General features: G+C 43.7%; 6 protein-coding genes and 1 long non-coding RNA gene across 9 annotated transcripts; 3 read left to right on the plus strand and 4 right to left on the minus strand.

The window, feature by feature from the left end:
• Positions 1–222: 222 nt before the first annotated feature.
• Positions 223–4737, minus strand: LOC122780247. The gene is made up of 2 exons (XM_044043118.1): positions 404–4737; positions 223–281 (listed from the first exon to the last, which is right to left on the minus strand). The coding sequence occupies exon 1, from the start codon at positions 4704–4706 to the stop codon at positions 807–809; it is 3900 nt and encodes a 1299-aa protein (XP_043899053.1). The 5' UTR covers positions 4707–4737; the 3' UTR covers positions 223–281; positions 404–806.
• A 111-nt stretch (positions 4738–4848) lies between these two features.
• LOC122780253 lies at positions 4849–5277 on the minus strand. Its single transcript, XR_006361675.1, has 2 exons — positions 5030–5277; positions 4849–4907 (listed from the first exon to the last, which is right to left on the minus strand). It is a non-coding gene; the product is annotated as an uncharacterized LOC122780253 (long non-coding RNA).
• Positions 5278–5301: 24 nt separating this feature from the next.
• LOC122780250 (alpha-crystallin B chain-like) lies at positions 5302–7424 on the plus strand. Its single transcript, XM_044043124.1, has 3 exons — positions 5302–5931; positions 6442–6564; positions 6646–7424. Exons 1-3 carry the CDS (start codon positions 5752–5754, stop codon positions 6835–6837), a joined length of 495 nt encoding a protein of 164 aa, XP_043899059.1. The 5' UTR covers positions 5302–5751; the 3' UTR covers positions 6838–7424.
• A 60-nt stretch (positions 7425–7484) lies between these two features.
• On the minus strand, positions 7485–8699 carry mia (MIA SH3 domain containing). Its single transcript, XM_044043125.1, has 4 exons — positions 8490–8699; positions 8107–8240; positions 7909–8019; positions 7485–7820 (listed from the first exon to the last, which is right to left on the minus strand). Exons 1-4 carry the CDS (start codon positions 8605–8607, stop codon positions 7797–7799), a joined length of 387 nt encoding a protein of 128 aa, XP_043899060.1. The 5' UTR covers positions 8608–8699; the 3' UTR covers positions 7485–7796.
• A 904-nt stretch (positions 8700–9603) lies between these two features.
• On the plus strand, positions 9604–15762 carry bicdl2 (BICD family like cargo adaptor 2). Of its 3 annotated transcripts, none has more exons than XM_044041555.1 (10): positions 9604–9686; positions 10293–10672; positions 11244–11459; positions 11671–11787; positions 12252–12398; positions 12502–12648; positions 14095–14169; positions 14916–14998; positions 15087–15201; positions 15275–15762. In XM_044041555.1, the coding sequence occupies exons 2-10, from the start codon at positions 10373–10375 to the stop codon at positions 15446–15448; spliced, it is 1374 nt and encodes a 457-aa protein (XP_043897490.1). In that variant the 5' UTR covers positions 9604–9686; positions 10293–10372; the 3' UTR covers positions 15449–15762. The 3 variants fall into 3 exon arrangements, with proteins under 3 accessions (XP_043897490.1, XP_043897489.1, XP_043897491.1); XM_044041554.1 differs by having other exon boundaries at positions 9616–9686; positions 10441–10672; XM_044041556.1 differs by lacking the exon at positions 9604–9686 and adding an exon at positions 9697–9782.
• A 357-nt stretch (positions 15763–16119) lies between these two features.
• Positions 16120–19483, minus strand: si:dkey-71l1.1 (uncharacterized protein LOC569883 homolog). The gene is made up of 10 exons (XM_044041557.1): positions 19335–19483; positions 18563–18762; positions 18383–18450; positions 18219–18311; positions 18025–18126; positions 17826–17931; positions 17325–17447; positions 17171–17247; positions 17006–17108; positions 16120–16939 (listed from the first exon to the last, which is right to left on the minus strand). The coding sequence occupies exons 2-10, from the start codon at positions 18744–18746 to the stop codon at positions 16800–16802; spliced, it is 996 nt and encodes a 331-aa protein (XP_043897492.1). The 5' UTR covers positions 18747–18762; positions 19335–19483; the 3' UTR covers positions 16120–16799.
• Positions 19484–19920: 437 nt separating this feature from the next.
• Positions 19921–23277, plus strand: fdxacb1 (ferredoxin-fold anticodon binding domain containing 1). Its single transcript, XM_044041549.1, has 6 exons — positions 19921–19994; positions 20148–20359; positions 20546–20702; positions 21363–21566; positions 21636–21794; positions 22006–23277. The coding sequence occupies exons 2-6, from the start codon at positions 20188–20190 to the stop codon at positions 23177–23179; spliced, it is 1866 nt and encodes a 621-aa protein (XP_043897484.1). The 5' UTR covers positions 19921–19994; positions 20148–20187; the 3' UTR covers positions 23180–23277.

Consider the following 23277-nt stretch of genomic DNA (forward strand, 5'->3'; position numbering starts at 1 on the left):
ATATTACTATCAAAATCACCATTTCAGCTGTTTATTTGACATTAAAGGAGAATATTTGAGTAGAATTAGGAGCGTTATAACACACTGAAGCTGACGGAGGCACAGTTGGAAAGGACTGAGCTCATGGCAGAATGATACATGTTTAGAGTGTCCTCTAATGCTGTCCATACTGTAGCTGCTCCCAAAGCTTTTCTTCCTGGTCAGAAAAACCACGATCCAACGGATGTTTGATTGAGCTTTATTGTCTATCTTTTCCAAACTGAACCAAACACCGTGAAAAACTGAAATAACACAAAACATAACATAACCACATTTTAACATAAATATGGCTTCTCTACATCAGTTTTATCACACATACAAAACAAATATAAAATGCACAAAAAAAAAGACCACACTCTCTTACCGTGTGCGCCTTCCAACCAGAAAATCAGGAGCTGCCAAACTCGAACTCCGCTCATATATCGTAGCTCCAAAAAAAAAACAGACTGCACATTTTTCCCACCATTCAGTGCGCCCATCACATGACCAGCAGGGGTCATCATAATCACAACTCAATATACATCGTCAACTACATAAACAAAAGCATCCATACACAAAACCATCAAAACAACAAAAAATAAATGAATAAACAATACTCTCAGCGACAGCTACACTGCCACCAAAATTACAAAGATTTATGTTACCTCTATTTTAAACCAATGAAATACATCTTGTAATTTTCCCCAAATAAGAAAATAACTATCACACCTATTTTGTGTAACAGCTTAACCCTTAACAGCAGCGCTAAACGCTATTGTGATACTAGCCTATGTATTCTGCTCAACTAGCACCACTAGTTTTTGAACTGGACGTTCAAGAAAGGTTGGTTGTGTTAAGCGTTCACCTTGCTTACCTAACTTACTGTGGCCTATTTGAATTTTGACCTTGCGCACCAAACCATCATCCTCCTTCCTTGCTTCGACCACTCTGGCAAGTCTCCATTCGTTTCTGGGAACATTGTCCTCCTTGACAATAACTACGTCTCCCACCCTCACATTCCTTCTGGGCACATGCCATCGCTGCCTCAGGCTTATGTTAGCCAGGTATTCTTTGCGCCACCTGCTCCAAAATTGCTCCGATAAGTATTGCACTCTACGCCACCGTTTTCTGGCATATAAATCTTCTTTTACAAAATTGCCTGGTGGTGGGAGGGGCACAATAGACTTCATTGTGAGCAAATGATTAGGTGTTAAAGGCTCAACACTCTTAGGATCATTGATAGTGTCTGTGGTGAGCGGACGACTATTTACAATCGACATAGCCTCATAGAAAAATGTCCTCAATGAGGTGTCATCAAGTCTTCCATTAGCTTGTGCCAGAACAGTGCTCATGACGCTCCTAACCGTCCGTATCTGGCGTTCCCAAATGCCCCCCATGTGGCTTGCTTCAGGAACATTCATGAGGAAGTCACACTGCTTTCTTGCAAGGAAAGTCACAATCCGGTCCTTGTCTAGAGCCATTAGACCCTTCTTCAATTCATTCTTTGCTCCAAGGAAATTTGTACCCTGGTCAGAGCGAATCTGTCTTACTGCTCCTCTGATTGCTATAAAGCATCTCAAAGCATTTAAAAATGCATCAGTGGTGAGGTCCTCCAACATTTCTATGTGGATGGCTCTAGAGCTGAGGCATGTAAACAATAGACCATACCTCTTATGTTCTTTACGACCCTGTTTGGTGTAGAAAGGGCCGAAACAATCAATCCCAGCGTATGAGAACGGAGGAGAGGGTTCAACTCGGTCACTGGGCAGGTCTGCCATACGTTGTTGTTCTGTCGGCCCACGAACCTTTCTGCAAGTGACACAGTTCTTAATATACTTGGCCACCAACTTGCTAGCACCTAATATCCAAAAACCATTGGCTCTGAGCTCATTCAATGTTTGCCCTCGGCCTTGGTGCTGTGTCTTCTTATGACAATGGTCAAGTATCAGCTGTGTGACAATGCCTTCCTTTGGTAAAATCACCGGATGCCTTAATTCCAGGGATGCAGAAGAAATTCTTAATCTGCCTCCTACCCTGAGCAATCCATTCTCAAATATTGGATCAAGTTGTTGCATCTTGTGAGTTTTTGGCAATTTCATGGACTTTTGGCTAAACCATTTGAGTTCTGCTTCGAAGGCCTCTCTCTGTGCTGCTCTGATGAGCACAAGCGTAGCTTCTCTTCGTTCCTCAACACTGATGGGTCCAGTTTTGTCTTTATGTGCCAGTCTTTGGATCCGAGCAATGACATTGAGGGCTGTGTTCCAATCAGAAATTCTTGACAGCCTTTTCAAGAAGCTGTCCTGTTCAACAGTATCAGTTTTTAAGACCTTTACTTCTGGGTCGCCCACAAGAAGCTCTGGTGTTCTTTGATCTGTAAAAATTTCTGGTTCCCTTAAGAACTCTGGTCCTCTCAGCCAACTTGATTCTAGAAGATCTGCCACCTTGAGACCTCTAGATGCATGGTCTGCTGGATTCTGACCCGTCTCAACATAGAACCATCGACTAGGATCAGTAGAGTCCCTTATCTTCTGAACACGGTTGGCTACAAATACATGAAATCGTCTGGCTTCATTTTTAATGTACCCGAGCACCACCTGTGAATCGGTCCAGAAAAACTCTTGATCTATTTCCAGCTCCAGTTCTTCTCGGAGGGTATTACTAACAGAAGCAGACACCGTAGCTGCTGTTAGCTCAAGTCGGGGTATGCTGACAACCCTTATGGGTGCCACTCTGGCCTTACCCATTACTAATGTACAGTGCACTTGCTCATCTGCAACGATCCTGATATATGAGCACTGCCCATAGCCGTTGTTGCTGGCATCTGAAAAATGATGCAGCTCAATTTTTTGGATCGTGCCAAGGGTTTCAGGAATGAAGCACCTTGGAATTTCAATTTTTTGAAGACTCTCTAAGTCATGGAGCCATGCTTCCCATCTTGACTTTAGTTCAGGGGGAACAGGTTCATCCCATCCCATACCCTGTTTGCACATCTCTTGCAACACTCTTTTACCATTCAAGAGGTAGGGAGCAAGAAATCCCAGTGGGTCATAAACACTGGCGACTGTTGATAGGATTCCTCTCCGTGTGGCTGCCTTTTCTGTGCGGACGACATTGAATGAAAATGCATCTCTCTCAACGTTCCACTTTACTCCCAGTACACTCTGTATTGGAAGCTCACTGTAGTTCAGGTCTACATCTTCCACAGTTCTAGCACGTTCACTCTCTGGTATTGCATTCAAAACATCTCTGTTGTTGGAGACAAATTTATGTAAACGCAGCTGTGCCTTACTACAGAGTTCTCGCGCTTCACTAATGAGCTGGTTGGCTATTTCAACCGAATTGACACTGACCAGCCCGTCATCCACATAAAAATTCTTGCGAATGAAACTTGCTGCCAGTGTATGGCTCTTCTCATATTTACTGGCAAGGTGTTTCATGCCATAATTAGCACATCCCGGTGATGACGCAGCACCAAATATGTGCACTCGCATGTGGTATTCCTTGGGCTCACTTTCCGTGTTCCCATTGTCCCACCACAGGAACCTCATGAAATCCCGATCTTCTGGGCTGACGTGAAAGCGATGAAACATTTTTTCCACATCGCAATTGATCGCAATCTTGTGTTGTCGAAATCTACACAGGACTCCAGTCAAAGTGTTCGTTAAATCTGGGCCTGTGAGCAGGTGGTCGTTCAGAGAGGTGCCCTCGAATTTGGCGGAGCAATCGAATACGACCCTTATTTTTTCAGGCTTCCTAGGGTGATACACCCCATGGTGTGGAATGTACCATATGTTGCCTTCTTCAGGGACCACACTTGTCTCCTCTGCATCACCATCTCTAAAAACATTGTCCATGAATTTAATGTAATCCTCCCTGTATTTAGGATTCTTCTCCATCTTTCTTCTTAAATGCTTTAGACGCACTGTAGCAAGCTGCTTATTGCTTGGAAGCTGAGGACGCGCTTTAAATGGCAGAGGCATCTCTAGATGTCCCTCTTCATTGTGCTTGATTTTCTCATTCAAAACATTTAGAAATTGAATATCTTCTTGTGATATTGTCTTGTCTTTTGGATTTTTGTCCAGAAAATCCATCTCTAATGCCTTAATCACAGAGGTGGGTGTGATGGGTGGAAGTTCTTTCACAGAAATGCGATGGCAGAATCCAGTCTCATTTCTTGTATTAGTGCAAGGCATAGTGGCTCCAACTATACTCCAGCCCAACGCTGTCTTGACTGCGTAGGGTTCATGCTCTTCCCCTGACATCACTTCTTTTGGTTTTAGAGCCCTTGCACAGTCATAGCCAATCAGTAGTCCTACAGGACAATTCAACAAATCTGGCATCTCTTCGGCCACACTGAGAAGGTGAACCCATCTTGATGCTGTATCACGGGTTGGAATACTATTTTTCTCCAGCGGGATGTAGTCCTGCGTGTAGGCTGGTGGTAGTTCAATGCACTCTTGTGAACAATACCCTCTCACCTTCAATCCAACTGCTCTGTGACAATTCACTATTGAACTCTTGTCAGTCATTGTTGACAGCTTTAATTTGACAGGTTCTGTGTGCGCTTGAATTTTTTGGCAGACATCTTGGTCTATGAAGGTATTACTGCTCTGTGTATCTAGTAATGCATAAACCAAGATTTCTCTGCTATTCTTAGCTGTGCTAGAAAGCCACACTGGGACAATCATTGAAGTGCGATCACCACTGTTCTTTCTCACACTGCATGAACACGTTCACTTCACGTGGACACCTTTTCAAAGGTGGGTCACGTTTTTCACTGTAGCTGCTCCCAAAGCTTTTCTTCCTGGTCAGAAAAACCACGATCCAACGGATGTTTGATTGAGCTTTATTGTCTATCTTTTCCAAACTGAACCAAACACCGTGAAAAACTGAAATAACACAAAACATAACATAACCACATTTTAACATAAATATGGCTTCTCTACATCAGTTTTATCACACATACAAAACAAATATAAAATGCACAAAAAAAAAGACCACACTCTCTTACCGTGTGCGCCTTCCAACCAGAAAATCAGGAGCTGCCAAACTCGAACTCCGCTCATATATCGTAGCTCCAAAAAAAAACAGACTGCACATTTTTCCCACCATTCAGTGCGCCCATCACATGACCAGCAGGGGTCATCATAATCACAACTCAATATACATCGTCAACTACATAAACAAAAGCATCCATACACAAAACCATCAAAACAACAAAAAATAAATGAATAAACAATACTCTCAGCGACAGCTACACATACAAACTCATCACTTCCCATTCAACCAAGATTCCACTCCACTCACAGACCTAAAGCTTCTGGCACTCGGAGCACAGCAGGGTAATGCTCTGGCAGCTATCCCTCAAACACATCACACACACACAGCAGACGTGGGTATTTCCTGGGGGCATCAGCAGGACTCTGAGCCAGTGCCACCTCATGACCAAGAGAAGAGAGGGAGGAGAGAGAGAGAGAGACAACTGGTCACAGTCAGACAGATGAAACAATGAGTGCAAAAGAGGGATAAACAGTTGACATCATTGTTCCAGAAAAATCAGCCTGCTGGCAGAATCACTGCTTGTGTGAGGTGATGCAGAGGATGTGGACAGAGACAGAGACACAGCCTGGGTTTGGACAGGCCTATAAAAGGCCAGCAGCACTCATGACTCACTAACTCAAACCAAGTCACATTCACTCATATCCAAAGTTCTTCGTCTCCTGGAATCTGACCATGGACATCCCCATCCAGTATCCCTGGTACCGTCGGTTTTTCCCACACCGGCACCCTGATCGCTCCTCGGCAGATCCTCTCACTGAGTGGCCTCACATCTGGCCCTTTTCTTGGTCCTTTCCACTGATCCCCCCTTCGCTCATGCGTTGGTTCAACTGGCCTGACAATGGACACAGTGAGGTAAGGGAAAATGAACTAACGCCTTTTAATTATCTGGTTTTTTTAAGGTAAAAATACAGATATTTAAAAAGGTACTACCAGTTTAGATAGAGATGAGATGAGAGGATCCTTCATTAGTCACACAACTGGGACATTTACAGTAGCAAAAACAGTCCAGATGAAGGTGAATGAAAAGTATTAGAATCACAGAACCGTATGGACATTAAAATCCAGACTATATTCAGAGATTATTTGGATGTTTCCAGTGTAAACGTATATACGTTATTTCCAGGCCTACTCATAATGCATATTAATCCACATTTTAATGTTGTGTGTAAAGGTAGGTGTTTGGAACGTTCCAGATAAAGAAGAAGGTGCCGTCCTGTCCCACCTGTGGACTTGCATGTCTTTGCTCTTCTAAACATAACTGTAACGAGTTTCATCTAATTATAATCTGAGATTTGCTTTTATAATTCTTACATCACTGTATAGAAGGGATTGACATTCACAGAAACTGTGCTGTCTGTACAGATGCGTGTGGAAAAGGATCGCTTCGTCATTTTTCTGGATGTGAAGCATTTCTCCCCCGATGAGTTGTCTGTCAGTGTCAGCGATGACTTCATCACCATACATGCCAAACATGAGGACAGACAGGTACAGGGACTGCACAGATATAAGAAATAATCAAAGTGAATTGACTTAATAACACTTTACACTGACAACTCGTGTTTCCAGGACGACCATGGCTTTGTATCACGAGAGTTTCTGAGGAAGTACAGGCTCCCCGCGGGCGTGTCAGGTGCTGACGTCACCTCCAGTCTGACGTCTGACGGCGTGCTGACAATCACTGCACCTCGCTCGTCTCCCGGCCCCAAGCGCAGGATTCCTATTTCTTGTGAAGATGAAATACTGGAAAAGAAAATGTAGAGAAGAGCCTGACATTGTCTCATCACTAACCCCAAGTGCTGCTGGTTTTATATCTAATCTCTTAGAGTTTAGTTGTGAGTTCAGTGTAGGAGGAAGATACATGGGAACAGGTCGACAGGTGCAAGTACCTTCTAATAAACCTGCATCTAACAACTGATGATTAAAAACAGTCAAAATCACCTCTGTACCAAACCTGTTTACACCATCATTATGCATTATAATCATGTATAATGCATTTTAAGCTTCATACTGCATGATTTACATCACCTTTAATTTAAGGGAGTGGAAAGGTAAAAGACGTCCTGTCCACTGAAGATAATAACATAGTACCATTGTTAAAGGGAAGTGCACAGGGCTGTCAGTGTGGGGATGAGTAACATGACAATTTGTTTGTTCTATGAGATCAGCATTGGTCTCTGTATGTTAGAGGACGGAGGAAGATGAAGGAGAAAGAACAGGAAGAAAAGGATTAATGTGCTCCTTTTTCACAAGAATGTAGGTCATGGACTCTGGCGTGATGTGTTCAGCTGCACTGTATCATCCATGTGTATGTGTAAGAACCCAATAGAATAAATGTTTACACAGAATCTAAGGCCTGCTGTGTTTTCTGTTCATGTTTCAGAAAAACATGGTACACATTCTTCAAGTAGGTTACTTATGCATACAGGCTTTTATTTATTATTACAGTTATACAACAAACAGCACTGCTGGAAATATTCCTGTTTCTTAATAATATAATACTTTAGTCTAACATCGGTGAATTAGGACAAGAAGATTTTTCATGAACCTTTTACCAGACAAGAAAATCTGTCACTGACAGCACACGATAACTTGCTTATGTCACTGTCCATCACCCTTCACTCAGTGTGGATATTATAGCACATATTGAGTTTATGTTCTTGTTATTATTCATAATAGATTTGTGTGAAATGAAGGCTGATTTCTTGGTGAAGACGTCATCAGTAACAGTAGAAATCCCATTTCTGTAAACAACAGAGGACAAGCGCAATTAGGAATGAGTGTGTGAGTGTGTGTGTGTGTGAGTGTGTGTGTGTGTGTGTGTCCACCCACAGTAGTGCGGACTTCAGTGCTGGCTTCCATGAGAGGATGAGTCTCCTCCACAACGCTGCTGGGAAAGTGTCCAATACGAGCCTCCTGTTGCCCATAATAAGAGTCTTGTACCTTAACAGATGATAAATGTTGACAGCAGCGTTAAATGTCAGTGATTTAGCTGCAAATACTTGTCCCATAAACATGGTTCATACTCACAGTGCCAGCCCAGAAGAGGTTCCCTGTGTCTTTGAGCATCGCATATACGTAGACCAGCTGTCCCTGTCTGATGGGGATGAACCTGCAGTCTCCAGGATAGTAGTCCTGCACTGCACGAGCTATCAAGATGGGGTCTGATCACAAATAAAGAAGCAGGGATGTAAGATGATGAGGTTTATAAGTTTAAGATGGACAATCCAGCCAGAGCATGCATTTCACATTCTGAAGCAGAAGCTCAAATGAAGAAGAATAGCATCATGTTTGTATGTGAAGTCTCACCAGAACTGATTCTTACACACTTCAAACAGAGCTGCACGAGTGTTCTATGTTCAAATCTAACACGATGACATCTACAGCAGTAAAAAGGAGCTGGTGCTACTTACAGCTGCATTCAGAGTCAGCGCAGAGTTTCTTGTCGGCAAGTTTTGGCATCTGCCGTCCAGCTTCGGATGATGCCATCAGAAGACACAGAGACAGAGAAAAGCAGAGTTTAGACGTCATGACTGTACAACTGTACGTGAGCAGGAGAGAAACGACTGATCCAGCCGTGCTTTTATCTGCTTTTGTCTGTTTGCAGGGTACTCTCCCTGCCCCCTACACACACACACACACACACACACACAGAGCTCCTTTCAAAACCTTCAAGCAGGTAAACAGGATGGGGGATACAGAGGAGGAGGAGGAGGAGGAGGAGGAGGAAGGTCAGATGAGACAGACTCTGTCTTGTTTCACATGCTTCCCCTCACCCCAGCTCACCCTGTGTGAATATGCCAGGATTCTCCAGTGAAAAACAAACTTATAACGGTGAAGTCAAGTCTGTACTGATCAGCTGGTAATCAGCTGGTAATCACAGTCAGAATCAGAGTCTGTTTACACAGACAAGGAATTTGACTTGATGAATTTGGTGCATTTATAACATGTACATGTAGATATATATATATATATATATATATATATATATATATATATATATATATATATATATGTAAATATATATATATTTATATATATATATATAAAAATATATATATTTTTACATATATATTTATATATACATATGTTTATATATGTATATATTTTTACATATATGTATATATATATATATATATTATATATATATATATATATATATATATATATATATATATATATATATATATTACATGTATATGCCACAAACTAATTGTATGAAGTGAGCCGTTCTGGACTGAATGTGTAGCCAAGTTGATAGATTCTCCTTCAACAAGTCACTAAAAGAAGAAAAACTGTGTCTTCAGTATCACTGTGATTGTCTTGTCTGTTGTTTTTATTTATTATTAGCAAAGCTAATGGAGCTACAAGTAAATAAACACACACACACACACAGAGCGAGAGAGAGAATCCCTTCCTCTGTTTGCTTCCTTCACCTGTACTGTGGAGGCGGAGCCACCGGCTGTATTTACATGCTGTATGTTTCCACTGCCAAGGAAACTAGCTGAGCCTCTCCTGTGCAAACACACCCAAACTCTCTCTCACACACACACACACACACACACATACTTACCAAACAGGAAGAGCTGTTTCATGCTGGCTCAGATCAGGTAAGACAGACTTAATGTTTGCTTCATTCTGAATCAAATGGTTTATAACTTACAGCAGATTGTGACGTTTACATGATGAAAGTGTTGTGAACTGAGGTGAGATTTGTGTTTTTAACATGGATGTTAGGTAAGATGATGGACTGGTTTCATGAGGTAGTAACAGGTGTGAGAACAGGTGTGAGAACAGGTGATGACATCAGACTTACAGAAACAACTGCCGAGGTTTTAGAAGGAAACTGTTCATTTAGAGAAAATTCATAAAGACGCAGAAAAAACAACATCTTATATGAACTTGTTTTTTATTTAAAGATGTAGCAGTGAACAGGTTTAGTTGTTATTTCTTAATGACTTGAGTTTCAGTTTATAACTAAAGCAACAACAGGAGCCGTGAAGATGTTGTTGTATTTATAGAGAATAATGGAGGACAATGGCGTTGGTATTCAGGGAGGGGAGCAGAACAAAGATAAGACAGGAGCTGGTATTTCGGTCACAGTAACAAAAGACCTCCTTAAAGGCTATTCCAGATAAGATTACTGTGTGTTTTCATGTGTCCTGGGTTTCACACGCGTGTTAGTTCTGTGTCACTAATGTTTCCTTTGCCCACAGATTTATGTGTGAAGAAGACAAGATTTGACTGATAACAGCATCAGGATCATTGAGGATTACAGGACTAACCTGTCACCTGTATGAGTGTGGATTACATAATCTGGGATGATGCTCTCTCTCTGAAAGTGTCAACAATGTTCACCCCCAGGAAAGACAGTCTCCCCTCCCCGAGCCTGGAGGACTCCTTCTTCCCTCTGTCCTCATCTTCCTCGGTATCTCTCTCCTTTGGTCTCCCTTCATCCACGTCCACTCCTGGCTGCATTGACAGCGCAGGAGAGATCGAGACAGATTTAATCCTTGCTGCAGAGCTGGGACGGGCGTTACTGGAGAAGAGTGAGGAGCTGACGGTCACTCTGAGGCAGAGGGAGCGGGAGCTGGAGGTAAGGATCACTCTGAGATTATGTCCAGTTTTATTACAAAAATGAAGGACTTTTGTCCATTTTATTATGAAATATAATAAAACAAAACATATTTCAAATCCCACAAATCATGTGAAGGTTGAAGCGGTAGAAGATGAATGAATGAATGATACGTAACCAGAGGATTAAGAGAAAAGTGCAGTTAAATGTATTCCGACGTTATTCTAATGGTGATTAGTGAAAGAAGGTTTTGGACGCTGATGGCTGTTTTTTCTTTGTCTGATAATCTGCCTCCATCTTGTCCTCTTCTCTTACACCAACTGTCCTCATGTCCTCTCCTTCTTCGTCTTCTCCTCCTGCCTGACAACTCCATCTTCAACATCCTTTGTCCAGTATAATCTCTATCTCTCCTCTGCATGGAACCAAACCCTCTCAACCTTGTCTCTCGCTTACTTTATTTCCAAACCGTTCAACCTGAGCTGTCACATTTGTAATCCTGTCCATCCGTCTTCAGCTCTGACACCTCCGCCCCCCGTCTTTTAAACGCCGTCTCCAAACCAGGCTGTTCATGTTGGCTTCCATGTCTTTAAAGGCTCTGCAGCAGGAGAAGCATGTTCTTCAGAGGAGACTGGACATGAATGAACTGGCCTCCGGTCAGAAAGAGGCGGAGCTGACCACAGACTTAGTCGCCATGAGGACTGAGCTGCAGCGACACCAGAGTCAGGGAAGAGACCGGAGGCGAGATGAGAGTGAGCAGCTGACTCAGTTAGCCAATCACAACCAACGGCTGGTGGAGCAGCTGGCAGAGGTGAGGTCAAAGAGCAGCCTACGTCGTCATCGTGCTGTAACGCTGTGAGAATGAACACAGTCTAAGTCTCAAGCAATTTGTGTGGCGTCACGTCTCCGTCTCTCAGACAGGAGCAATGCAGACCAGCAGGTTTTGGGAGTCCTGTGTTTGTTGCTCATTCGTTAAATAATAGCCTCTCACAACATCTCCCCTCTCGATCCTTCCCGTCCAGGCGGTCACACTGGAACACACCTTGAGGACTGAGCTTCGATCCCTCAGAGAAGAGATGGAAGAGTCGTCCTTTAGCCGAAACATCAGCTTCACACAGATAGAGAATATTCAAGCAGAGGTATTCTTGTCACGCACCAACACCGTTACATTTCAAACATGGCCCAAGACTTTACAACATGAAAAACATCACATAAATCTTTAAAGATCGTTAAATCAAAGCACTGAGACTTTTCAGAGTCCTGTGTTAGTCCTTCATTCTGACTTGTTCCCAAATCTCAGGTTTATAGTTTATAGCAAAATTAAAGTAAATCATGACATGTTTTTCAAAATGATTTGGTAATAATTACAGTTACACATTGTCCCTGTCGTGTGGGATAATTATCTGTATATTTAAAACATCTCATTTGTTTATAATGAACACGTTTTACAATTTATTGTCAAATTATTCTGGAATATTTTTTATAGTCTTGTAAAAGCATTAATAGTAGAGAAAAACACGAAATGTTGATCAGAAGCATGAACACTGCACCGTTCATATGCAAGTATCTGACGTTCAGTCGTCTCTCCCTCCGTCCTGCACAGAACAGAGTGCTGCTGGAGCGGCTGTCGTATATGGAGACACAACTAAAAGCCTCACAGGACGACAATGATCGACTGCGACTGGAGAGAGAGAGACAGAGAGACAGACTCAACGAGCTCCACGTCAAACTGAGAGACAAGGAAGCAGAGGTAAAGGACAGTGAGCTGCAGGAGGTTACTGTCACTCATCACTAACACGTCGTCTGAAGCCCTTGATTTGTGTGCTTGTGTGTGTCTGTGTGTCTGTGTGTAGATAGAGCAGGAGCAGGGAGTGGTGTTTGAGTTGCGAACCTTAAATCGCTCTCTGCAGCAAAAAGCTCTGAACCTGGGAGAAGAGAGCATCCTCGACAGCACTCACACACAACCTTTGTCTCTGCTTAGTGAAATACAGCAATCACAGGTACACACACAGCTACACACGCAGCTACACACAGCTACACACACAGCTACACACACAGCTACACACCAGCTACACAGCTACACACACACACACACACACAGCTACACACAGGTACACACACACACACACACAGCTACACACAGGTACACACACACAGGTACACACACAGCTACACACACAGCTACACACAGGTACACACACACAGCACACACAGCTACACACAGCTACACACACACACACACAGCACACACAGCTACACACAGGTACACACACAGCTACACACAGCACACACACACACACAGCACACACACACACACACACACACAGCACACACACAGCTACACACACACACACACAGGGTACACACAGCTACACACAGGTACACACACAGCTACACACAGCTACACACAGCTACACACAGCTACACACACACACAGCACACACAGCTAGCACACACAGCTACACACAGGTACACACACAGCTACACACACACACACACAGGTACACACACACAGCACACACTACACACAGCTACACACACACACACAGCACACACAGCACACACAGCTACACACACAGCTACACACAGACACACACACAGCTACACACACAGGTACACACACAGCTACACACACACACAGCTACACACACAGCTACACACACACACAGGTACACACACAGTACACACACACAGGTACACACACACAGGTACACACAGGTACACACAGGTACACACACAGGTACACACACAGGTACACACAGGTACACACACACAGGTACACACAGGTACACACAGGTACACACACAGGTACACACACAGGTACACACAGGTACACACAGATACACACACACAGGTACACACAGGTACACACAGGTACACACACACAGGTACACACACACAGGTACACACACAGGTACACACAGGTACACACACACACGGGTACACACAGGTACACACACACAGGTACACACACACAGGTACACACAGGCACACACACAGGTACACACAGGTACACACACAGGTACACACACACACACGGTACACACAGGTACACACACACAGGTACACACACACACAGGTACACAGGACACACACACACACAGGTACACACACACACGGGTACACACACACACACACAGGTACACACACACAGGTACACACGGGCACACAGGTACACACAGGTACACACACACAGGTACACACAGGTACACACACACGGGTACACACAGGTACACACACACAGGTACACACACACAGGTACACACAGGCACACACACAGGTACACACAGGTACACACACACACACAGGTACGCCCTAACATTAGATGTGACTAATTCTCACACGCTGACTGTTGCTTGTGTTGCACTAATGTTGCTGACTCACATGTGCACGTTGTGGTTTTGATCCATCAAAGGAGTAAAAGGCTTTTCTCTCCTGCTCCTCAGGCCAAAGACGCTCTGCTCGCTCATTCTTCAGTCCTGCAAGCAAGAGACCAAGAGATTCTGTCACTCAAAGAAGAGGTCTGTCAAACTCAAGCTTACAAAACCTTTAAAAAGTGATGATGACGAACTATCTTTTACATTACATTACATTACATCACATGTCATTTAGCAGACGCTTTTATCCAAAGCGACTTACAAAAGTGCATTTAAACATTTGGGTACAAATAAGAGCTAGAAGTAAGTAAGAGCTTCAAGTAGAACAAACTATGAAGTGCTAGTCATAAGTGCGATGTACAAGTTTTTGTTTTGTTTTTTTGTTTTGTTTTTTGTTTTGTTTGTTTTTTTTCACACCATCAATTCTACATGGTGATTTATCTGAGAGGAGGCTGTTATACAGTTCACTGAACAGTTCAATCAGAGTCACATGTACACAGTTAGATCACACATGTGATGTGAAACCTTTAAACTTTTACAAACAGGACGCTGATGTCTTGGGATGGTCAAACATCATTAGATCTGAAAATGTAAAATACAGTACAATCCAAACATGCTGCAAAAATCAGCAAAAGCATTTTTAGCTGAGTCATGTTTGGGCAGTTTATTTCTTGTTTTTGTGGCACAGTCGGAGAATGATGTCGTTGACATGACTCACAGCTTGATATGTTCATCAACGCTCTGGAAGGATCAGTATCTGCAGATACTTGAGTTTGGACATCACGTGGTGTCGTCCCAACCTTATTCATGGCTTCTGGAGAAAGTGCAGGATTTCTTTTATGACTTCATTGATTTTGTACAAAAACATTATTGTTGCATTTATTTCGCAGCTTCAGTCTCAGCGAGAAGAGCTGGAGACGTTAAGAGAAGAAGTCTCGCCGTTCAGAGGGAGTCATGGAAAACCGAGCTACAGGTGATTCTTCACTGTGCAGCACATTTGCTCTTTGTTTTACAGTCATGTGTTTCCTCATCATCATCATCATCATCATGTCAATGCTCAGTTCCTTAGAGAGTGACTTGGCCACAGTGCGTCAGGAGAAAGAATCCCTGACTCAGCAGCTTCTCAACACCATCAAACACAAGGTGGCGCTGTCTCAAGAGCTGGAAGCCTGGCAGGTGGGTCTGCATGCATGAACTCAAAAATCAAAGTTTGATGAAATGCAGATGTTTTACTTTGATCTTGTTTCAGGAGGACATGCGGCTGGTGATCAATCAGCAGGTGCAGCAGAGGGAGGAGGAGAGAGAGAAGGAAAGGAAGCAGGAGACAGAAAAAACCGTAGGACTCCAGAGAAGCAAGTCGTTGAAAGTGAAGGGAGAAGCGGGGAAGCGCTTCTTCTCTTTTTTCAAAGACAAAGCCCTTTAAACAGCGACACTGTGGGATTATGTTACACACCTCGCACACATTTGTATATACACATGTATACATGTGTACCTGTCATTTTTAGACATTAGTATTTTGTATCAAAAGTTAAAGCCTCTCTGGTCTCTATTGGATCTTTGATTTTTTATTCTTTTTATGTCTGGTTTCATTCCAGTGGAAGATGAACTTTATGGGGTTAATGTAAAGGATTTAATCTGAAGTTTCACGGTTGAGTTCTGAGCCTGGTGTGAACTCAGTGTTTGAATGAAAGTTACACACTGCAGCTTGATATGTTCATAAACGCTCTAGAAGGATCAGTATCTGCAGATACTTGAGTTTGGACATCACGTGGTGTCGTCCCATCCTTATTCATGGCTTCTGGAGAAAGTGCAGGATTTCTTTTATGACTTCATTGATTTTGTATGAAAAAATTATTGTTGCCGTTCAGAGGGAGTCATGGAAAACCGAGCTACAGGTTATATACAGATATACAGATTATACAGATTATGCACCGACCGTTTATCATCCCGTTCACTGCAGTTTGAGGCTGAACTAAATACATGTCAATCAAAACAAGACTTCTGTTTTCATTGTCATGTAGTTATTTCATCCACAGTGATCAGCAAATATAACCCAATAATACAGATATAAAAGGAACTGACAGAAACGTTAGATAAGAGAAATAACATCTTTATTAAATGAAGTGCAAAAAGACAATTATTCTCTTATGTTAAATGATATATAATTAATACATGAGCCATTCATTTCTTTCATGGGAGTGGAAAGCAGCAAAGTTTCATACACATGAGAGAGTTTCCACACACACATTTAAACAAAGCTGACATTTCTGTGAGAATCATTTTCTCTGTTAGTGTAATAACACACGTTCCAGCAGGGGGCAGCACTTCTTTCAAACCTCACTCGTGTTCGTAACCCGGGAATGATCGTGTTTTATAGTAAACCAGGATGTGCAGGAGGAAATGATCATTTTACAGGTTAGTAAAACATTAATAATTTAAGTTTTTATTTATTCAAACTTTAAAATTGCTATGTTTTAATGTCATCTAAAAAGATAGTTTCTTTAGGACTAACTAGAGTATAAAACATTATTCTCTAATCTATGATCAGTTTACAGTATTGTATGTTGTATATTTGTGTGCAGTCTGGTTTCAAGGAGACTTCTCTCAATCCAGTCTGTGTAATCCAGTCACAAACATCATCTCCATCCTGAGAGGTAGATTACAAGGTAAGATGCATCGATCTGAGGAAACACTGTGGGCCTGAAGTGGTTCCACGAGGCTGCTGAACCTAAGAGGACTCTTGAACAGTCTGGACTGTGGTCCGTAAAGGACCATTATCCCACAGTGACCCCGAGGCCCACCTGCAGTTTGTCACCTCTGTGGTTAACAAAGGCTCCCATCATCAAGGTGGCAGGCAGCGGAGTCAGACGCTTCTCCAACACGCCGCCGATTATACACCGACTGTTTATCATCCCTGCACACAGAGAGAGGGTTAGAATGAAAGCATCATGAACATGTCGGACCTCTGAAAGAACTTCACCTCTAAACACCATGTTGGCCTCTGGGAGTTCCATCTGATACCCAAACGAGGTGGTGGTCTCTTGTGTCCTGGTACTCGCTTCAAACTCCACTCCAACTTGAATCTGTTACACACACACAGAGTTAATGAGTGTGTGTTGAAAGTGTGTGCTGGTGTGTGCTGTACCTGTTTGTTGGCTCTGTGATAGTAGCTCGCATGTGCTCCTCCTTTCCCAGCGTTCAGTGTTGCCACCCAGTTTGGTCCTGCATGATGACAAAGTCAAATTCTGCTGCTTCATCACAGAAAACAACATTGAAAAAAACAAGCAAAGAAATCTCACGTGAGTACTGTCCAGCCAGCGTGAGGATTCCTCCTTCCTCTGATCTGCCCCGATGGTAAACCAGCTCCCCTCCTAACACCAGACCAGAAGACACACTCTGCAGGAAGTGTGCCACGAGGATAACTGTCCCATATTAACGCACACAGTAGATCAGATTAGGTGTGGAGGTTCAATGTCTCAGTTAAAGGAATAACATGGTTTTAACATGGCTCTAATATTTATAACTGCCTGACACAAATGTTAACATTCCTGCTTAAGTCGAAGATAACTTAGGAACATGGTTGTTGCCTGATCTTTGTGTCACTTCAGTAAATCTGAGCAAAGGATTTCAAAGACGACAAAATGACACTTGAAAATGGATTAACAACTCCTGTGTGTCTTAAAGTGTAATCTGTGATATTTCCACTGGATTTTGGTTTAGCTTCCAGCCAGAAACCAAACCAGTGAACGTTTAAGTTGATATTTGGGTTAAGTTCATTTCGGTTTTCCCCTCGTGATCACCTGACTCTCGGAGGACGTCTGGGTTGGCTACAGTCACAGCAGCAGTGAAGTCGTTCCCTCTGAACTCAGTCTCAAACTGCCAGGTGACAAACTGAGACTGCTGAGTCTGAAACACCATCAGCAGTTACAGTGAGGAGTTGAGAGTGTCACGGAATAGATGGATCTACTGCAGAGGGAAAGGTTTTGTCCTTGTCCTCACCTGGAAGACAGTCCTGGCTCGGACGCGCTCGGTGACGTGCAGCAGAGCGTGAGCGTTCAGGCTCCCTGAAGAGTCCATCTCTCCGATCAATGCCGGGGCGTCCTACAACACAAGGGTTACATCTGTAACATCTGTAACCTGATGTAACCTGATGTAACCTGACACATAACGATGTTTCTGACTCGTGTTCAAACCTTGTCTTTGCTGTCATCGTCAGACTGCAGATGCTCCACGTGGAAACGATAATATGAAGGACTAACAGCACTGAGATGCAGCATGTGACTCACCTGGAAACAAGTGACACATGAGGGACGTTCACAGAACTGACCGTGTCACTGAAGGGAGGAGGAAGTGTTACCTTAAAGAAGCTGCTGAGAGTTTTATTGAGGATCATCTTAACTCCCTCAATCTGCTGAGGGAAAACATCTGAGGAGGGAAAATAACAGAAAGATTCAAATTACAATTGCTGCCTTCACGGTCACCGTCTAATGTTGACTTTTTTGACTTTAATTACTGGGTTGAAATTGCTTCAGTGTACCTTTGCAGCTCCTGTGCAGAGAATGAAAGCTGCCTGGGTTGGGCAGACGCCCATCTCTCCTCTCCCAGCGTGGAGGACTGTCCCAGTGAGCAGGATGTGAGTTCCAGCGAGAAGGAGGAGGATCTGTGGAGAAAGGCCAGTTCTGATGGCCTGGACCAGAAGACAAGGCCAGAACGCTGCCCATGTGGGCGCAACACTTCCTACATGAGAGAGAGGACAGAGATGGACAGAAGGACAGAGAAGGACAAAGGGAGACCGATGTTCATCATTTACACCTGGACGTACAGACGCAGAGCTGTGCTGTCATTTTCAATCATTTTGACAGATACTGAAATATATGAGTCCATTATGCAAATCTCAGTTGAAGAATGTTGTTTATTCTACATTTATCAAATAAAACTGTGTTGTAATGATTCCTGAACAGAATATGAGTTATTCTTCGGCCAATGCTACCACAGATAGTCTACAGATAATCTACAGATAACTGTCAATCACAATAGAGAAGGATAGAAAATAAATTGAATAGATAAAAACACATTGTTCTTGTCTTTAACATTTATTAAAACAATCAAATAAACATGAATGTGTGTTTACTTGTTAATGAAAACACGAGTTTAAAATGTAGATCATTGAAAGTTGAACCATCATCATCATCATCATCACAGGATGCTGCAGCTGCTTGTGTGTGTGAGCAGGTGTTAGCATCATGACCTTAGCATCAGCACAAACGCCGTGTGTGTGTATGTGTGTGTGTTGTGTTTTATTTACGTACGTGCGATGATGAGAGGAGAGAAGTCAACACTGAAGCCTGAGCATCACTCACTCACACACACCAACGTTTATTCTTCAATGACATACAACACTGATGATGAAGAAGATGCTGCAAACAAGCTCCTCCCACTGCTCCCTGATAATGATGTCCGTGTGGAAACACGAGCTGTGATTTGATCATGTTTACGATTGTGCTTTATTGATCCTCAATCCACAACTGAAATACAGGGAAACATATTCATACAATATCAAGACATTATATTACAGATGTACAGGGAAGAGTGTTCGAGTGCAGTGATCAGGATAAAGTGTTGTTGTTTTTTTTCATCTTCATTCTGACTTTTTAATCCCAAAAGGAGAAAAATTCCAGAGAGAAAATGTAGCCCTAATCCTCTTCCTCTTCTTGCTTTATGTAGTTTGTCATCGTTAACACGTTTAGAGCCACATCATGTAAAATGTCTCTGACATAAATTCTGAGATTGAAGTCAAAACTCTATCTACGTATCTATAAATGTTGTTTTACATCCGTAACCTTTGACGTGAAGCGGAAACAAAGGAAGGAAAAACACAACTATGTTCCACAGGTTGTGTTTCACGTCGGACGCTTGTAAATGCGACACCGTCAGTGTCCACCGGTGCGGTAAATCCGCTGCAGCTACAGGTGAGGACACATTCATTCATTCATTCATTCATAAACTGTCAAACCGGCGTTTGTTATCTGTGAAATCATTTTAACTACGATGTTAACGGAGCGCGAGACAGTGACGGTGGTGACGTTTACACACGGGTCACTTTTGTTGTTGTTTTATTCCAGGAGGACATCTTGTGTCTCCTCGCTTCTTTTAGGAGGGGACATGTCTCCGTCTCTGTCCATATTGCTGGTGGGAGAAGGAAACTTCTCGTTCTCCGCGTTCATGAGTCACATTCACGCGGACTCGCGTGTGACAGCCACCTGTCTGCAGCGCGAGGACGAGGCTCTGCGACATGAAGGTGCCGCCGCGAACGTCCTCGTCATCAAAGACTCAGGTAAAGACACACAACATGTATGTATGTATGTATGTGTGTGTGTGAATCTACACACAGTAAATAAATATAATATATTATAATGAAAGTCACTGTGGTGTTGTCGTCGTCGTCGTCGTTGTTGTTGTTGTTGTTGTTGTCGTCATTGTTGTTGTTGTTGTTGTTGTTGTTGTTGTCGTCGTGGTGCAGGTGGAAGTGTGATTTTCGGTGTCGACTGCACAAAGCTGGAGGAGTGCGTGTCTCTGCAGGGACATCTCTTTGACCGCGTGGTCTTCAACTTTCCTCACTGTGGCAGAAAGAGCGGCGTGAAAAAGAACCGAGAGCTCCTCAAAAACTTCTTTCTCAGGTAGGACTGGAATGTACTGTCACGTCTGGAAAAAAGAGACCGTTTTTAATGACTTTATCCAAGTAATTATAGATCTTTGTGTCTCATACAATCCTCTGAGTCAAAACACTTGCACACAATATTTATGTGTCCATGTATTTATGTGTCCATACCACTAAGTTTTAGGCAACAAAAGTTGCTTCTCTACGTTTTCAAGCAAAACAAGACTGATATTTATTTATTTGTTTGTCCAGAGTCATTTTTGTTCAAATCCATCCTCCACATGAAGGTTGTGGGCGAGCTGGAGCCAATCCCAGCTTTCAGTTTATAAAATACACAGACATTTATGGCAGAATCTGCTCTAATCCGTCCATTGCCAACTGCTTTATCCTCCACATGAGGGCGCTGCTGCCAAACCCAGCTGACATGGGGTCACTTGTCCATCACAGGACAAACGCACACAGATAAAAAAGCGTTCACTCTCACATTCACGCCTACATGTACGGTCAGTTTAGTGTCTTGTCTTTGACTGTGGGAGGACGCTGGACACATTGACTGCAGGTGTGAGAGTGATGGACAGGTGACCTGTGTCAGCTGGGTTTGGCACCAGCGCCCTCATGTGGACGATGGATGGACTAGAGCATATAAATGAAACTGAAAAGTGATGATTTGTCCGCTCAGCTGTGTCCAGGTGTTGGCTGAAGATGGAGAAGTTCACGTCACCCTGTGTAACGGACAGGGCGGCACACCGGCGGATGAGCCCAGGCGAGAGCGACACAACAGTTGGCAGGTGGTTGCCATGGCGGCAGAAGCGCAGCTCGTACTCAGCGACATCCGTCCTTTCGAAAGTGGGAAATACCAGAGCTATAAGTGCACTGGCTACAGGTAAGGAGTAAAGGTGAGTGTGAAACAGCCGTGATTGAGTGTGAGCTGACTGATGTTGCTGTTGTGCAGGAGTCAGGACAAAGGCTTTCATGTGGACAAAGCTCTGCTTCATGTATTCACTCGCAGCCTTCCTTACGTCCCTGCTCGGATATTAAAGGTGGAGGAGGTTGTTGAAGGGGACAAAGTCCAGTACAACGTTCCACCCGAGCTCAGTGATTACATGTTCAGGTAACTTCACTCAACACAGAAATCCTTGTGCTGTTTAAGTCAAAACATCAATGTAACCATGCTCGCTCGCTCTCTTTCTCTCTCTCGCTCTGTCGCTCTCTCTCTCTCTCTCTCTCGCTCGCTCTCGCTTGCTTGCTCTCTTGCTCTCTCTCTGTCGCTCGCTCTCTCTCTCTCTGTCGCTCGCTCTCTCACTTGCTCTCTCTCTCATCAGGGATTTCCTCTGCTCAGGTTCTGTCCACCCCGTCAGACTGGTGCAGGACTTTCTTGTGGAAGGACTGGCAGAGAACTGGCCAGTCTCCATGACAACGGAGACCACGCCCCTCCTCATAACGACCGCACGGCAGCAGACATGCTGCCATGAGATCGACAGTACACAATGTTACTGGATTCACCCGCTTCAGAAAGACCTGGGCTCTGACGTTCTTTCTCCTGCAGACAGAGACAAAGATCAGCTGTTGTCTAAAGACACTTGCATCAGCGCAGGTGAAGTGGACCGGGTAAGATGTAAGGACGCTGAAAGCTGCAACATCAGGTCTGCATGTCCTGTGGTTGTGGATCCTGAAAGAGAGACTGGACTTTATTTACTGCGTCCTTCACTGCTCCCTCAGATGCAAGAGCTTCTCAATAAAAAAGAGGAGGTAAATAATAAAGCAGGGAGTCGCAGAGACACAGAGTCAGACAGTGATGGTGTAACTACAGTGTTCCATGGACTCAGTGGCCTGGTGTTCAGGAGCGTGTCTGTTCATGTGTGGGCTCAGCCTGCGTTTCACCAGCTTCTCCTCACAGGTGTTTTCTCTGTGGACTGTGAGCCCATCACATTCCTCAGACAAAGGCTGGACACCCTGCTCGCATCATATGGGGTCTCCGTGGTGACAGTGCAGGGAGGTCTGCGTCTGACGGCCCAGCCCATGGGTTTGGTTGGTAAAGTGTTTTTAAACCACAAGAGTGAGGACAGCATCAGCCTGACTGTGTCTCTGAATCTGGATCTTCTGGCCGTGCTCCTCTTCTCCCTCCCTGATTGGCGGCTGCTCTGGTCACATGACCAACGCTTCTTAAAACAGTTTGGACCCCGCCCATCACCTGGGACTGCCTTCCGCCCGTTCTCCTTGTTCCCCGAACACTTCAGCTTTGACATCAGCTTCTGGACCGGGCCGAGCTGGGAGGAGCGGAGGTTCCACGCTTTGGTGCGAGAGGCGGGTCACGGCACGGTGGAGCAGCTGAAACTCATCGACACGTTCTCTCATCCTGACCTGAGCCAAACCAGCTACTGCTACAGACTCCTGTACCACACACACACACACGCACTGTCACACACACACGCGCTGCTCTTTCACAAACACCTGGAGTCTTTACTTTCCTCTCGACTGCAGGTCACACTCAGGTAACTTCAGATTACAGATTATAATCCTCATAATTGAGGCTTTGTTTACATTAGCAAATGTATTTATTTCAAATGTGATTTCTGTGTTTGTGTTTGTGATTC

This window comes from Solea senegalensis, linkage group LG13 (genome assembly GCF_019176455.1).
Source record: "Solea senegalensis isolate Sse05_10M linkage group LG13, IFAPA_SoseM_1, whole genome shotgun sequence".
NCBI lineage: Eukaryota > Metazoa > Chordata > Actinopteri > Pleuronectiformes > Soleidae > Solea > Solea senegalensis.